The sequence below is a fragment of the Amphiura filiformis genome, chromosome 12 (genome assembly GCF_039555335.1).
Source record: "Amphiura filiformis chromosome 12, Afil_fr2py, whole genome shotgun sequence".
Taxonomy (NCBI): Eukaryota; Metazoa; Echinodermata; class Ophiuroidea; order Amphilepidida; family Amphiuridae; genus Amphiura; species Amphiura filiformis.
The window spans coordinates 48,543,252-48,559,003 of NC_092639.1; the positions used below are offsets into that span (position 1 = coordinate 48,543,252).

The window sequence follows — 15,752 nt, forward strand, 5'->3', positions numbered from 1 at the left end:
TTCATGTTTTTTAATCAAAGGCGCATTCAATGTTGCGGTCTTAAGGGGCACTCTGTCATGTTTTGGTCTTAAATGGGTGGTCATCTATATTTTATTAATCAAAGGGGCATTCCATGTTACGGTCTTCAATGATTAAATTAGTACACCGACAGGATTTAGTCTTAAAAGTGTATACAGGTTTTTAGGGTTTTTTTTACGAATGACAACAATGAAAAAGTGTGAATTAATGTAAATAATAACAGATTTGTATTCAAATTGTTTACATGTGAAGAAAATATATTGTACATTTAATTACAGTTATAAAAGGTACACATTATTGCAGGTGGTTTTCCAGATCTACACCTGTTCCCAAGGTAAAACATGGTATCCAACTATCGATTACTTATTAAGAAATCAGATACTAAGTTTTTACTTGGCATTTGCATTTGCCACCATGGCAACCACATCCCCATCCGGCATCCATTTACCCTTTCAAATCATATTCTCTATGTATCAAATCATTCACTAAATCAAATGGTTTATACTTCCATAGATTCCTTGCATGGTCGACCAATAAAGAATTAAGATCAAGTGATTTCCCTAAATCAACAGAAAGCACTTAGGCCATTATTGGTAAAAATCAATTGTAAGTTCTGCAAGCTGATCAGCATCTAGGTAAGGGTAAATTTAGCATATCTGATCTTACAGATACAAAATATTTAATCCCTTAATTAATAATAGTAGACACAAAATTAAACAAAATAAAAACTATCACAAACTGTGAATCGTGCAAATTAATCACACAAAATTCATGTAAAATCTTAATATCTCTACTTTCTGCAACAACAGGACTTTGTTTTCATTTCATTCTCAATAAGACCCAATGGTTTTTTGAGGTGGGACCCATCACATCTTGAAGTTTTCACCATAGCAACTGGCATTAATTGTAGCATTTTTATACAAGTGCACTTTAAATTTCAAAATATATTCACAAAGAATCACTATAATATCACATTTAAATATCAAATTCCCGTATAGGGTATTCCAAAAATAAATGCACGGTGAATAATTTGTAACAATAGTACATGCACAACCTGGATTTCTGACACAATGTAATGTACATGTAGTGATTTACAGTTATATCTATGTACAGAAGTTAATTTCATACAATAATCAAGTAGAAGATGTATCAATGTAAACAATTTTAAAGTCAACAACAACGATGTAAATATACAGGGTGTAACATAAAATAATAACCTGTTTAAAATAGGCTTAATAGATATTTCAACGATAAAATAATATTTAAACGATCTACCTATGAAAACCTATATTGCTGCTTTGTGAATCCCAAACAACTTTATATGTACTTTGAATATAAAACAAACAACTTTACATGCATTTTATTTAATACAATACAGGTTTAGAGTTTTCCTCTTTTCATCCATTGTTTTATGTATTAAAAGCCCATTGGATTGCATGACACACATATTTCACTCCATTAATTTAAAAGCTTGTTTTAAAAATCCTTAAAGTCTCATTCAGTGATCCCAGCGCAAGCCGCAAGTATAAAAATAATTGTTTATAAATTGCTTAAAAGTGAAGGATAAGTCATTTAAATTGTCATTTGGTATCTTTTAAATGAAAAATTTGGCAAAAAAAAAAAAAAAACACGCAGTATTGACGAAGTTGAAGCCCCATTTAAATACATGTAGCTAATTTATATACTGTCAGTATATAAATTACAGATTCATGTAAATACCTTATTTTTTTTAAATACACAGCTTTCGGATAAGCAAATCACTGAATGGGCCTTTAAGTACTAAAGTTTATTAAGAGCAAAAATATAGTTACAAAGTTAACACTATGCAAATGCATTTTTACTTCTACAAAGCAGAAAAGTGCATAAATTTTATTAATGCACATTAACTTCCCATTGGATTTACACAGAGCTTATCTGTTTCCGGCTCCTCTGCTTCCGGCACCACCCTGAATAATTAACTTAATTATAGCTGTTGTAATTAATTAATACATTTTGTTCAACTGTATTTGTTATTAAATCATTAGATTAAATTTCTCTTCAAAATAAGACCAAAACCATTCATTCATGATGGATTTTAGCACAAATATAGGACTAAGACAAAATGATTTAGCAAAATGTAACAACACCTCCTTTTTGGGTGTCCAGTATAAAAAAAAACATGGTCAATACTGAGATCACATGTTACTTCTACACATGTTGTATTTCGCTTGTGTTAAATGGTTCCCTGTAATATGAAGATGGATCACTGCCTATAGAAAATCTTCTCACTAATTTTCACAAATAAAACTTGTTTTCATTCTAAATATAAGAGCAATACTGCACTTACACACCTCTATACATAATGTATTTAAATTGTCAGTGTTAAGGGGTCCCCTGTAATATGAAGATGGATCACTGCCGAGAGAAAATCTTTACTCTTTGTTCTTCAACAACAAGCAACTTGTTTTCATCCTCAATAAGAGTAAGTCCAGCAGGACGATATACTTCCTTTGTGATACATCCCATGTATTGACCTGATATAGAATAGCAATAGATGCCTCCTCCATTACTGGCTGGCTGGTGGTTTGCTATGTAGATATCATCATCTGCTGTACAACATATGCCAAAGGGACACCATAATGACACACCTGAAGGACGATTGAGTGTTTGTAGGATGTTACCTGTAGGATCAAGAACTTGTGCAGTAGTTGACCAACCTCCATTTGAAACAATAAGCTTGTCAGTTGAAGTAACTGCTATGTAACCAGGTGTTATGGTTACTTTGATACTACTGACATGTGATCCATCCAATCTATGCTTACTGATGTACTTTTGCTTCATCTCACCAACCAGTAGACATCCCTGGTTATCCAATGCTAAACCACAGAGCATTGTATCCTGTGCATCAGATGATACATTGCTGGGAGACTTGGTAGGGAATCGATACTTGTAGGCTCCATTTTGGTCATAAACATTGATATTGGAAACCCGATGTGTGATGAATATTCTTCCATCTTGGCTGACTACCACATTCCATGGTCTTGATGTTTGTTCAGACTTCAAACCTTGTTTGGTGTCCAAGCTGTATTTGACATTACCAGATTGACTAAACACCAACACCATAGGTTGTCCTGATAGATGGTGTCCTTGGTCAGCTGCAATAAAATCACCCATTTGTGTCACTGCAGTTCCTCGTCCCTTTTGTAGTTTCTGTAACCCTTGATCTCCAAATTGATTGATCAGCTTCCATGTTCCAACACCACCATGTATAAGCCCCCTTGACAAAGATGATTTACTGTAAGTACTATTTGCAGACGTTTCTTCTTCCTTGACGCCTGTTGATACTGGAGCCCGACTTTTACTGCTACCAATTGACACGGATCCAAGACTTGGCGTAGGAGATAGCATTGAGGGATTCGTTGTGAACTTCATCTCTCCAAGGTTTTCATCAACAGTTCCTGGCTTCATATCTCTCAGTTGATGCAGATTATCTTTCAAGGAAGAGAAGACCAAGGCAAGATCATGATCTGATCCAATTTGTGTCACCTCTGTTGCCATCTGTAGTGCTGTTTGTAGACGAGTTTGTTGCATCTGAAGACTTTCTTTCTGTGCTTCAATCTGCTTCGTGCTCACAGCTGCAGCTTGTGACAATTCTGCCTCTTGCTCTTTTTCTTTCTGTGTAATTTTATCACGTGCTGCATCAGCTGCTTGGTGTAGCTCTGCCTTAGCTTTCTCTAAACTCTTCTCTAAATTGTGTAGAACTTGATCAGCACTCTTCAGGGAGCCATCGACCATATCTTGTATTTTATTGCAATCCTTCATCAGTTGCTTCACTTCAGATCTCTGTTCCTTTGTTGCGTGTTTTAAGTTTACAAGACTATGGCTTGACGCTGGATGATCAATAACAGTGCACTCATGACATAATAGGACCCCACAAGTTTTGCAGTAGAATCGTAGGACCTGACCCTTGTGCTCCTTGCAGCATTGCTTTTTCATCACACTCTTGATGTCCACCTTGCCTGACTGAAGATCAACGCATGGAATGGTTTTGTGATCTTGGAAAACAAGAGCTATGCTATGAATTGCACGTGCACAATCCACACAAATAAAACCTCCGCAATCATTACAATATGCTTCAGCTTTGCTGTCAGTTGCTCCACAGCATGAACACGGGGCCCGTGTATCTTTAGCATGAAGCCTCTCTACCAATTCCTGCCTGTCTTTCAGTGTATTGATTACAAAGTTGGTAATGAATCCTTTGATTCCTTCTGGTGGAATAGGGAAGTCTTGGCTACAAATGGGACATCTGACTTTATCTTTCTTTCCTTGAGCCCACTGTGACAGGCATTTCAAGCAATATGAGTGAAGGCAAGGCAGGGCTTTAGGCTCTTCAATCGTCAACAAACAAATGCCACATTCTGTTAAATCTTTAGTCACAACATGTTTAGCTTGAGCCATCTTTGTAGGAAGGTATATTTTCAATTGGTATTAAGAGCATGATCATCACATTAAAATAGGGCCACTATGACTTTTTTTATTTATCGGGTTGATAAAGGTACAGAGAATATGATTAATAGGGTTAAGGTCATGATATACGTTGTTTTTGATATGTTTTGTTTAATTCTTTAGTGGGAACTTCGGACCAATTTGTTAGTAGAGGATTTGTCTTGGATATAAGTAGTTGAAATAAACGAAAATCTGTAATGAAGTGAATTTAGTTGGAGTTTTGGATCAATTTGGAAGATTTTTTCCAGAAATAAGTGGTATAAACTTTGGTGGTAATTTGATAGTTGGTAGGCTAGTTACACACAGTAGTTAGTGCAGTATGATGGTGCAAGTGTATGATGAATGAATCCTTCTTTTCCCTGATTAATATGGTCAAGATCAAAATTTAATAAACTTTCACACACTTAGAAATATTCAGTATTTACACTTTGAATGAATTTTGGAAAAACAAATGTTAGTCATGTGACTGGTTGTGATAAAGCAAAAGACTAGCAAACAAGTGCAACTATAAGACCTTAAGAGTGATATGATACTGATATCAATAACAAGCTTTAGAAAGTTTTTCTCTATGGGTATATATCAGAGCAATATTAAAATATTAAACTATGATTCATTGTTTGAGCATCCAGTCGCATTATACATTAGCCATTGTCTACATAATTTGTGAAGGCATAATAGAAAATCTATTATTCTCTATTTTGTCTACACAGTTTGTGAAGCTCTTCTGTTTAAGACTTCTAATTCTTTCAGTATCTTCTTCTGATCTTCACATCCCAGCTCCAAGTCCACTTTTTATCTCTGAACTGAACTCTGCAAGAAAGGATAAGCATATAAAATACCTGATTGTGAATCATTTATCTAGAGTATTCATCTTTTAGTTTTCTTTAGTTTATGTCTTTAAAAACCTAACCAAGTTTATCAGCAGTTAGAAGTAACATTGATTTGAAATCAGCAGTTACATACAAAGGTGAGTAGTCTGATTCATTTACTAAGTCTTACACTATATGATGTTTTCTACCAAACATGCAGGCCTATAAACAATCAGATCGATGTTAAATTGCTCCAGCAGTTTAATACATTAGAAGCAAACAACGTGTGAAATGTAAACATTTTTGTCTTTTTTAGCCTTATCACTTGCACAGTTTGCAAAACATACTTATCATGCCTATAACTGTCCTTATAAAATGAATTACTGTGAGTACTTTAAAGACAGACCAAAAGTCTCTATTGTGATTGGAATGTGGGAATTGGGTGGTGAGGCTGCAAGTAGGGCAGGAGGGAAGTTCCCCCATCCTATAAAAGGAAACAAACCAAACAAATTATTAAGAGATTTAATTGCTTTGCACACAGAAAACCTGTTCAACTAAAGGAGCAAATTGGAGCCCCATAATTGCAAACAACTCAGCATGCTCATGAGGAGGGAACCTCTCCCCTCAGAATGGCCACCATTATGTGTCAACCAACAATTTTTTTTTAACCACCCTGCATCCGCATCTGGCTGCTATGTTGGATTTATACAATTAATATACCTGGTATTAAAAATAAGCTCACCTCATGCATTTGTTGCATGCAAACTTGGTTGGAGCTATTTCTTCAACAAAGTTCTGCTTCTGAGTGTATGAGAAAGAAAATGTAATGAACATAACTATAAAAGAGCATATTATATTGTGGATTAATATGTCTTTTCACCAACAAACTTGTGCTGAAATCATCCATAATTGTATTTGAGCTCTGGTATAGGGTGTTCCAAAAGTAGTTGTATCCATGGTTTAAGTCAAAAGGGCTCTTGGCAAATTAATCATCAAAAGTATACATGCTACAAAAATGTTATCAAAATCTCTAAATCTGAAGTTTTACATGTACTGGGTTTTGTGCGAATGGGTCACATTTAGAGTATCTGTAGGCCCTACCTTTGGAACACGGCTTCAACATAAAAGGTCAATATTTGGAGATATTTTCTGAAAATATCAAGAGCTGTCTTAAGAACCACTGAACTAATACTAGGCTTGTTTGTACTCATTTAAATGCATTTTTCATGCTGATTCCAAATATGGACATGAAAATTCTGAAATTTTTGAATTTTGAATTTTTTATTTAAACTTGTCGTCTGCAATCGACACCCGCATGGAGAGAGTTAATTAAAAAATTAACATTAATAACTACCCTGGCTCCTGAAATGATATCGCAATTATTGACGAAACCCCTTCAGATGAAAAGAAAATGAGGACAAGCAGTCTACAAGTATTTAATTTACAAAGATTTTGGGTCAAATGATAAGTTAAATTTTTAACATGAAAATGTAGGTTGTCTTTTATCAAGTAAAAAAGCTTGAAATGTGTACTTTGAATACCCAAACCTAGTACAAGGAACTTATACGATGTCCTCATTCACAAACTGATACTATGGCGAGCGGTCCGAATTTTGAGCCATACAAGTTTACGTGGTGAACTAACCCAAACCCCTAAAAGAGATTTTTAAATCTCTTTTAGGGGTTTGGGTTAGTTAAAATACGTTTAGATCTTGGAATATAAATGTTAAATGTATGTATTAGCTCACCTTAGATTAAATTTACTTCCTGCAAAAAGTACCGGGGAACCACACAGGTGGCATATGTAGCAGATATTAACTTAGTTCCACGACAATCACAATGTCTTGAACATGCAGTTATGTAAATTGTAATGCTCGTCGGTGCAAATGATCAGGAACAAGTACATGTACCATCCCATATGCGTCGATACAATCAGACCCCCGGAATCAGACTCCACTCAGCGCCTAGTTTCCTAGAAGTAGCTGTATTATTCTTCTATTATAAAAACAACGTGCACCGTTAATTAAAGCTGAACTTAAAAGCAACTGATTTGTGTCCAACAGTCCTATAAAAGAAGTGTATAATGTTAGTTGATAGTATCCGGTATTTCCACGATTTCCAGTTCGGGGATTTCCCTATTGCGTGTGATTGTTCGTGCACTTTGGTTCGGATAACTCCAGTAATTGCAAGGGCGCATATCACTATTTAGACTATGCCATAGTCGATTTTTGATAAATGAAAGCATGTTATTAATCATGATGAAAGCATTCAGTTGAACTCAAAATTGATATTTTATTACATCAAAATACTAGTATAAAATTGTAAAAAAAAAGTTTATATAATTATATTAGTGACAGTAAAAGTAAAGTGTACGTAGGCTTATATTACGGAATGCAACATCCCGGTGCAACATATCATAACGTCATAATTATATTGGCACTTCAATACTGAACAATTCTGACATTGCATTTTAAAACGGGACTTTGAACGGGCAAAGTCCCTAACACATGCACTGTCAATCATACTTGTTTATCAATCCAATTTAACCGCAAGCAAATACAAGACGCGCTCGTGTATTTACTGAGAGTTCAATGTTCCCGCCAACACAAAGGCCGCATAGTTGTGTACCATGTAGTTATTAATGGTAATGGCAGGTGCCCGGAGGATTTAAACCATAGCGAGATCTGAGCGACCAATCACAAGCCAGATCCAATTAACGATGCATCATCACATCATGGCCAATTTTAGTTAGGCCAGAAATTGGCCTAACTCTCCATAGAGTCCCGTGTTAAAAATGTTAACCGCAAGTCAAAGTCAGTAGTCTGGGAAGCTAACAAACAGAGGGGATACGGTAACTGAAAAGATCAGTTGTGAAAATCTATCAATTGTGCACACATTAATTAAATCAGAGTGTTAAGCTTACAATATCCAGAGTATGCACAATGGGCAAGTGGACTACGGAGTAGTCTAATCACTATTCAAGTACACTAATAATAGTAATTATTATTATTAATAATAATAATGACATTGAACAAAATGTAAACGGGTACACACTTATAAAAAGTGACACGTTGTAGTCTTAAACGTGTTAAAGAAATAGTTAAAAGAAAAGAGGATTAATAATTTGTTGTTAATTAAAGGGACATTCCACGCTGTGATCTTGAAAGAACACTCCATCGTCTTTTGCTATTCAGATTTCATTTTTAATAAAAGAGGCATTCTGAAAATACCAAAATGATGAAACTTGCAGAAAATCAACACAGTCCATGGTGTATTCTAATTGGATTTCATGTGCTTTTACCCCCCGAATTACATTTGAACAGGGATGTGCCGCAGGAAAGCGACCCTCTAGAGTGGCAGTATATCAAGGGTGTAAGCTGGTGTATCGGGTGTATCAAGGTGGAAACTGTGCGCAGATACATATTAAAGAGAATCATTTTTGTAGTCAATTTTTTTCATATGCCCCGGGCCCGTGGGATGCTGGCCGGCCTGATATGTAAGATTTTTAGCCCTTTTTTGTACTGTACTTTTTAGCCCATTTTTGTCAAAGTTGGTCCCCCTTAAAAGTTGTACCCCCCCCCCTCCCCTTTGCCCGCCCTCTGAAAAAGTGCTAGCTACGCCACTGCCCACAACTCGCCCTATAATAACTCGCTCAACACTCCTCCAAGCATAACTCGCCCATACACAACTCGCCCATATGACTGCTGCAGTGTCAATAAATTATAAATATTTTTTCCATAAAGCTCCATACTCCGTTGAAATCAATATTATATTATTGACACAGATAAAGAAAGTTGACATATGCATTGTGTTATAGGACTTGCACCTGGAACTTAACTGAATGGGCTAAACGTGTTCCTTTATACCTATAAAGTAAAATTGTAATTCTCAAAATTAAATATATCACAATTTTTGCGGGCGATTTAAAAATCTTTACGGACAAAATGCAGTAAAACATATACACAACAAACAGCAGTCGCCGCTAATTAGTGTATTGCATTTCAAGTTAGTGTACTGGAAACAAATCCCTGCATGGTTTTACCTGAAAACAAATCGATTTTTCTTGTAATAGCAACATCATATGGGGTACTAGAGCATGCACAAATCGTAATAATGTGTAGAATATAGAAACTCTGTCGTATCTCTTATGATAGTCATGAGTCGCTCAGCCTATCTCGAACAAAATCGCCATGCGTAGCTGTTGAAAAACGAGAGGATTCGCTGTACTATTACGGCAATTTTTGACACGAAGATATAGGGATGATGACGATGTGTGCTGCAAAGAAAACCACTATTAGGTACTAGGATACAAAAACGTGAATTTTTGGCACGAAATGTGGATATTAAAAATCCGTTCTACATTAATAATAACAATATAAACTTGTGAGTTGCTGGTTGCAGAGTACATTGCAAATCGGATATTTCCATTGTGGCTTCATTTCAGGTTCAGTGCGTTAATTGTTCACCCACTTCTTCACCAAATACTCCAATAAAGTGGATATTCCAGAAGTTGTTGAACTTAATAATAATAATAATATTATCATTTATAAATAAATTTGCCTTTTGGTGTATCCGTGTTAGTCTCAAAAATATCATTGATGCGTGTTGATGACATTGCAAGAATTTTTTTTAAATAACTTCCTTCTACATGAAATTGTGTGCTTTAAAGTGGAAATAATTGGCAATTTTGGGCAATTTTAGTGATCAAAATCTATTGTGAGTGATATCCTGTGTATAAAAATGGCATCGACTGGGGATGGTAATACTGGGCATGCATATGAAACAACAATATCTCAACCACAGCCACCATACGCACCAAATTCACAAGGTAAAGTTGAATTACATGTGTCTTTTTATATTATACTATCCCAGATCCAGCAAGTTTAATTGGAGGTCCTGTGAACCAACCGCAATGGTAGCAGCCATGTGATATACTACCGTAAAACCTCGTCTACAAGCATATATAGTGCTTCTGATGAAAGCTAAATTATTCCAGGCATCATATCAAGGCATATACAAACAAGTATTATTGTAAGACAAATCCATTGTATTGGTATATTTACGCTTGTATCGTATTAATTAAGCTTTCATCAAAAGCACTATATATGCTTGTAGACGAGGTTTTACGGTATCTTTATTGGCTGGCTAATCAATCAGCAAATGAAGAACTTAGTTGCAAAATCCCTTACATCTACCTCTGGCTGAAATTGAATTATTTGTATGACAATATAGTGTGGGTAAAATTTTGGTGGTGGTTTGACATTCATACCATCTTCCCTTCCGGAGATATCGTATATTTCCCGTTTGGGAAATCTTAGGAAATTTCCGGAAATCTGAACTTAAAATGAATAATTATGAAATGGATTTGCTTTAATTTTATGATGTATAATAGTAGCCTTGAATGTTATTTAACTATTAAAACCAAAAGGAACTGTTTTTGGGAAACTATGTTTGAAAAAATCATTTTAATTAATAAAGGTTGTAGCTTCGGAAATACTAAAAAAATGGCACTTTGCCGAATTTAATTTAAAATTCATAATTAAAAATGTAAAATGAGATATTTCAATTTTTCTTTTTGATTTTGACAGCATTAGCCTAATCAAGCTACAAACAGTAGTGCAAAAGCTGGGCTCAAATTTCATTGCAAAGGTAGTTTCTAGAAAAGGGTAAATTTATTTAGTTGCAAATTGCCTTACATCCATAAAAGGCGTGATATAAAATGAATAGTAAAATAAATAGGAAGGCTTGAAAATTGTACCAAACCTATGCTTTTACTAGTTTCTATTCATCAACACTTTATCCAAAACCAAAATGAATCAAATCGAACAAGTAATAATTGCACAATTAAAAAAGCTGTTTTTCTCAAAAAAAAAAAAAAGTGGATGTAAGGGATTTGAAACTAAGCTCTTCAAAATACAAATACGAAAAATATATTTAAATATATCGAGAATAAATGGTTTAAATAATGTTCATCTTGAAAGTATAGCAAATTCCGAATACGTTACAAAATAATGGATCTTCTTAAATAAATCAATGAGATAAAGATAACTCATTTTTATGTCTATAAAATATCATCTTGTTTATATTCATTTTGCGGTACATGTCGATATTTCGAAGTGTTTATTCCGAATGGTTTTTGTTCTCAAGGCGCTTTGATCCCAATGTGCTTTATTCTTAACCGTCTTTGACTCGAACGGCCGTTTCTCCAAAAGATCTATTTCAGACAGGTTTTTACTCAAAAATGGTTATTTGTTCCGAAAGGTCATTGTTCCAAAAATGGCGAGTGCGTTTTACTTTTTTTCTTGTCAAATATCGAAAGGTTTTTTTTAAATTTCATTCAGGTTAACGATTCTGATGTCATTTTGGAACTACTTCTCGTTCGGAATGAAACCTTTTCGGGTAAAAATCTTATACCATTTTCGGTCTATTGCCCCTTCGGAATAATGCTCTTTCCAGAAAACCATTTGGAGTGATGGTCGATATTGTCGATATTTTCGGAAAAACGACTCGTAGGACTAAAACACTTTCGGACAAATGACACATCGGATCAAAAACATTTGGAGAAAAGACCCTTGGTTTCGGAAAATCGAACTGATCGCCTGTCTGAAATGGTCAATAATTTTCATGCCCCACCACATATACATGTATAACCAAAATGTTTTAAAATAAATTTAGTTATCTTAATTCAATTATTATTTTGTACTCATAATTACCTTTGATCAATCAATGTTTTCTGTATTTATTTCTGTACAGCTCTTACCTATCCACCAGCAGCTTCTGCTCCACCCCAAAATCAATCTGCACCTGGAGACCCTTATCCGCCACAGGCTCCCCCTTCCAACACATATCCACCACAGAACACCGCTCCATATCCCCCGCAGGGGACACCACCAAACACGACTCCCTATCCACCTCAGAATCAAACCCCGTACCCCTCACAAAATACTACTCCATATCCCACGCAGGGACCACCACCACCAAACACAGCACCTTATCCACCACAAGGTTCAGCTTATCCACCACAGGAGAACACTCAACCAGATGCACCCCCTCGTTATTCAGAGGTCTTTGGTGCCGATCCTGCGAAACCCAATGTAAACTATGGGTATCAACATGACCAGCAGACACCAAACTACACACCGGTAAGTATGTAATTCCCAAATCGACATAGAATTTAGGAGCTGAATATTATACATTTACTTTTGACTGATGAAGTTTGGCTTTTTTCAATCATGCCAATTAATGTACCAAAAACGAATAGTTGGTAGTTCTTCATTCAACATTCCACCATAATATGCAAATTAGATAACCCTAACCCTTATTTGCATATTTTTTAACATTGAATGAAGCATTTACCTCAAAACGCACTCGGAGCCCAGGGGGGCCACCAGCAAACAGGGCTCCCTATATCCACCTCAGATTTAAACCATGGTGTACCAAAGAAAACCACTCTGGTACAAAACTAAGAACTAGTGGATGCCAATGGTATACAATTAAATAACAAATGGTTCCATATGGCGCGACCGTTTAAACAAAGATCGCACTTTGGAAAAGACGATGTTGCTGTGGAGGTCGTCGCGTGGGCAGAGTGCAAGACAGGGGAGATGCTTGCGTGCTTCAGTGACCTGAAGAGCTATCCCGTCTTGTTGAGCCATCTAAGGCGGACAGGTTGACAGGTAGAAGCCAGACTATTAGTCTTAAAGAGCAGCCTCCTGGCCTTTCAGGTTCAAGGGCAATAGGCTAATAACCCATTCCTCTAAAAAAATTAAAACAATAAAAAGAGAGTTATTACCGAAACCAGAAACGCTTTGAAAAGTTAAAGCCATGTTGTATATATGTAACATTTGCTGAGGAGGACTTTGTTTTTAAATTCTGGTTTTTACACAATTGTAATGTACTTAAGATACCCTGCGAAAATCAAGGGCTGTAGTTTCGTCAATTAAAAGGGCACAGTGTCATCGCCCGATATCTTCATGGCAGAAATCCCCATGTTGGTAGGTTCGAATCTATTAGTTCGTTTGGCCATTTTGTTCCGACCTGTTTAATAGTTTGAGACTATGGGCCGAGGGACTTCCGACTAAGGCTATTGACAATAGCCTAGTCACTGATCTCTGTAGATGTCAGTGAGCCTTTTACGTCATCTGCTCTAGACTAACTGCACCAGTCATCTACACTGCGTAAGTACTGCGTTATGCTCCGTAATCCTGAAGGTTGACGAATGAGGGCATTTTTATGGTTCTGCACATATAAAATTTTAATTATTATGATTCTTTCAAAACATATATTCAAATGTAAGCTTTACGCGAAACCAAACGGGTGATATTCATCATTTTCTACCCCGGTATCCAAAGATCTATCGTCTGAATATCAAATAGCAGATACACCACTCTACGCCAAGCCTAAACAAGTCCTTAAAGGCCAATATTGGAATGTCATCTTTCCCTGGGTAAGATCTGACACCAGGCAAGCCCATGGCCAGAGTGTAACATGAGTAGGTTTGTTTCACCTTGAAGGCAAGGATAGTCTTGCAAATATGGACCAACTTTCCCCTGAACTTTCCCCTAGGCCATCTATTATGCCATGAATTCGTTGGACTACAACTGGTATCTACTGGTCAGTTTTTATACTCCTATTTTCACATCTGTTATTTTTTATATGGGCCTTTAAAGCCATAATGTACGATTTACGGCAAAATGACATGAGGTGGAAGTTCGCTTTTAACGAAGGCCTATGCAATGTCAACGCAAAATTAATCTCACATTACTTATTTTCCAGGCACAACCGTACACCGCGTATCCTCCTCAACAACCTGCTCCTCAAGTAATAATTCATAACAACCAGGTGCAACAGCAGCAGGCAGCAGCACCCGCCAACATCACCATCGTGCGCAGTGTTCAGACGGGATCACCCCCGAATAATTATTTGTGTTTATCCATATTTTCCTTCTTCTGTTGTTTCATATTTGGCATCGTGGCAATCATTCATGCTGCAATGGTAAGCATTCATATTCATGAGAAGGTGGCGCCGCTAGTCCGACACGCCGCTAGTCCGACAACACAAATTCCCTATACTTAGAAGTGTGTCAGTCCGAAAATGAAAAGCACGGCGTTAGTCCGAAAAAAGCATGCGCTAGTCCGAAAATGAAAACCACTGCAACAGTCCGACGCGCCGCGTGTCCGAATCTGAAAACACAGTTTTCAGTCCGACGCTGCGCTAGTCCGAAACTGAAAACCATGGCGCTAGTTCGAAACTGAAAACTACAGCGCTATAGTCCGAATCTGAAAAACACTGCCTAGTCCGAATATGCGCAGTGGTTTCCCCCCAATTCAAATTCGAACAAGCGCAGTGCCTTCCAAATTCGGACTAGCGCAATGGTTTTCAGTTTCGGAAAAGCGCAGTGTTTTTTAGATTCGGACTAGCGCAGTGTTTTTTAGATTCGGACTAGCGCAGTGTCGGACTGAAGGAGTGTTTTCCAGATTCAGACTAGCGCAGTGGTTTTCAATTTCGGACTAGCGCAGTGGTTTTCATTTTCGGACTACCGGCGTGTCGGACTGGCAGAGTGTATTTTAGATTCTGACTTGCGTTGTGTCGGACTAGCGGAGTGTCGGACTAGCGGCGTGTCGGACTAACGCCATGTACCCCATGAGAAGCATAGCAAGACGTAACCCAATTATTTATCACCTTGAATATATTGGGCTAACAATAAATGCAAAAGCTGCTATCAGGATGCGACTCTCAGGGTCATAGGGTCGGGGAAGATATGATAATTATACCACCATACACGGCCATTTTATTCATTCTAACGCATTGTCCTGATCTAACTATTTTCTGTCGGACGGTGTGTGGCTAAGGGTGGCTAGTATCTGACCACCTGTCTGACAATCAGAAAATGATTAACATACATGTCAATAGTCCGCATAATGCCTTATAACATTCCCAAGACCCGTCAATTGGAACATTAATCTAATTCTGGTTCATTTTTGTTTTCAGGTGAATTCATATTGGAGAGAAGGTCGGCATAATGAAGCCAGACAGGCAGCCTCTAAAGCAAGAGGATTTGCGATTGCAGCAGTGGTTTTTGGCATCGTAATCATTGTCCTCAATGTTGTCTTTAGAGTGGTTGCTGCTCAGAATCAATCTGATTATTATTGAACAACTCTTTCTTTGACATAATAACTGGTTCTTTAAAAGGTTACATAAAGTTTTATTTGTTGTAATCATGGTAATAAGCTATAATGACACTGTATTGTAACAAATTGGAATATAGTTTATTGATAAAAAGCTGATAATTTGCTTTTGTTTATACGCCTGTTTTAACCTTCACGTTTAAAATGATCTACATCTAAATGATCTATATTACCAGTTGATATTTTTTTTAAACAAAACAAAAATAAATGAAGAATTTTTTTCATGTTGTCCAAACAAAATTGGGTCAAAAAT

General features: G+C 36.6%; 2 protein-coding genes and 1 long non-coding RNA gene across 3 annotated transcripts; 1 reads left to right on the forward strand and 2 right to left on the reverse strand.

Annotated features, from left to right (window-relative positions):
• Positions 1 to 255: 255 nt before the first annotated feature.
• LOC140166322 (E3 ubiquitin-protein ligase TRIM71-like) lies at positions 256 to 5,006 on the reverse strand. Its single transcript, XM_072189753.1, has one exon. It carries the CDS (start codon positions 4,454 to 4,456, stop codon positions 2,411 to 2,413), a length of 2,046 nt encoding a protein of 681 aa, XP_072045854.1. The 5' UTR covers positions 4,457 to 5,006; the 3' UTR covers positions 256 to 2,410.
• A 140-nt stretch (positions 5,007 to 5,146) lies between these two features.
• On the reverse strand, positions 5,147 to 7,476 carry LOC140165399 (uncharacterized). The gene is made up of 3 exons (XR_011860705.1): positions 7,061 to 7,476; positions 6,056 to 6,114; positions 5,147 to 5,314 (listed from the first exon to the last, which is right to left on the reverse strand). It is a non-coding gene; the product is annotated as an uncharacterized lncRNA (long non-coding RNA).
• Positions 7,477 to 9,942: 2,466 nt separating this feature from the next.
• On the forward strand, positions 9,943 to 15,752 carry LOC140166323 (uncharacterized). The gene is made up of 4 exons (XM_072189754.1): positions 9,943 to 10,140; positions 12,066 to 12,454; positions 14,088 to 14,306; positions 15,303 to 15,752. The coding sequence occupies exons 1-4, from the start codon at positions 10,053 to 10,055 to the stop codon at positions 15,462 to 15,464; spliced, it is 858 nt and encodes a 285-aa protein (XP_072045855.1). The 5' UTR covers positions 9,943 to 10,052; the 3' UTR covers positions 15,465 to 15,752.

Excerpts from the sequence above, each read along its gene's own strand:
- LOC140166322 (XM_072189753.1), bottom strand. The coding sequence starts at position 4,456 with ATGGCTCAAGCTAAACATGTTGTGACTAAAGATTTAACAGAATGTGGC.
- LOC140166323 (XM_072189754.1), top strand. The coding sequence starts at position 10,053 with ATGGCATCGACTGGGGATGGTAATACTGGGCATGCATATGAAACAACA. Across the intron at positions 10,141-12,065 it reads ATACGCACCAAATTCACAAG|CTCTTACCTATCCACCAGCA; the intron begins GTAAAGTTGAAT and ends ATTTCTGTACAG. Across the intron at positions 12,455-14,087 it reads AGACACCAAACTACACACCG|GCACAACCGTACACCGCGTA; the intron begins GTAAGTATGTAA and ends CTTATTTTCCAG.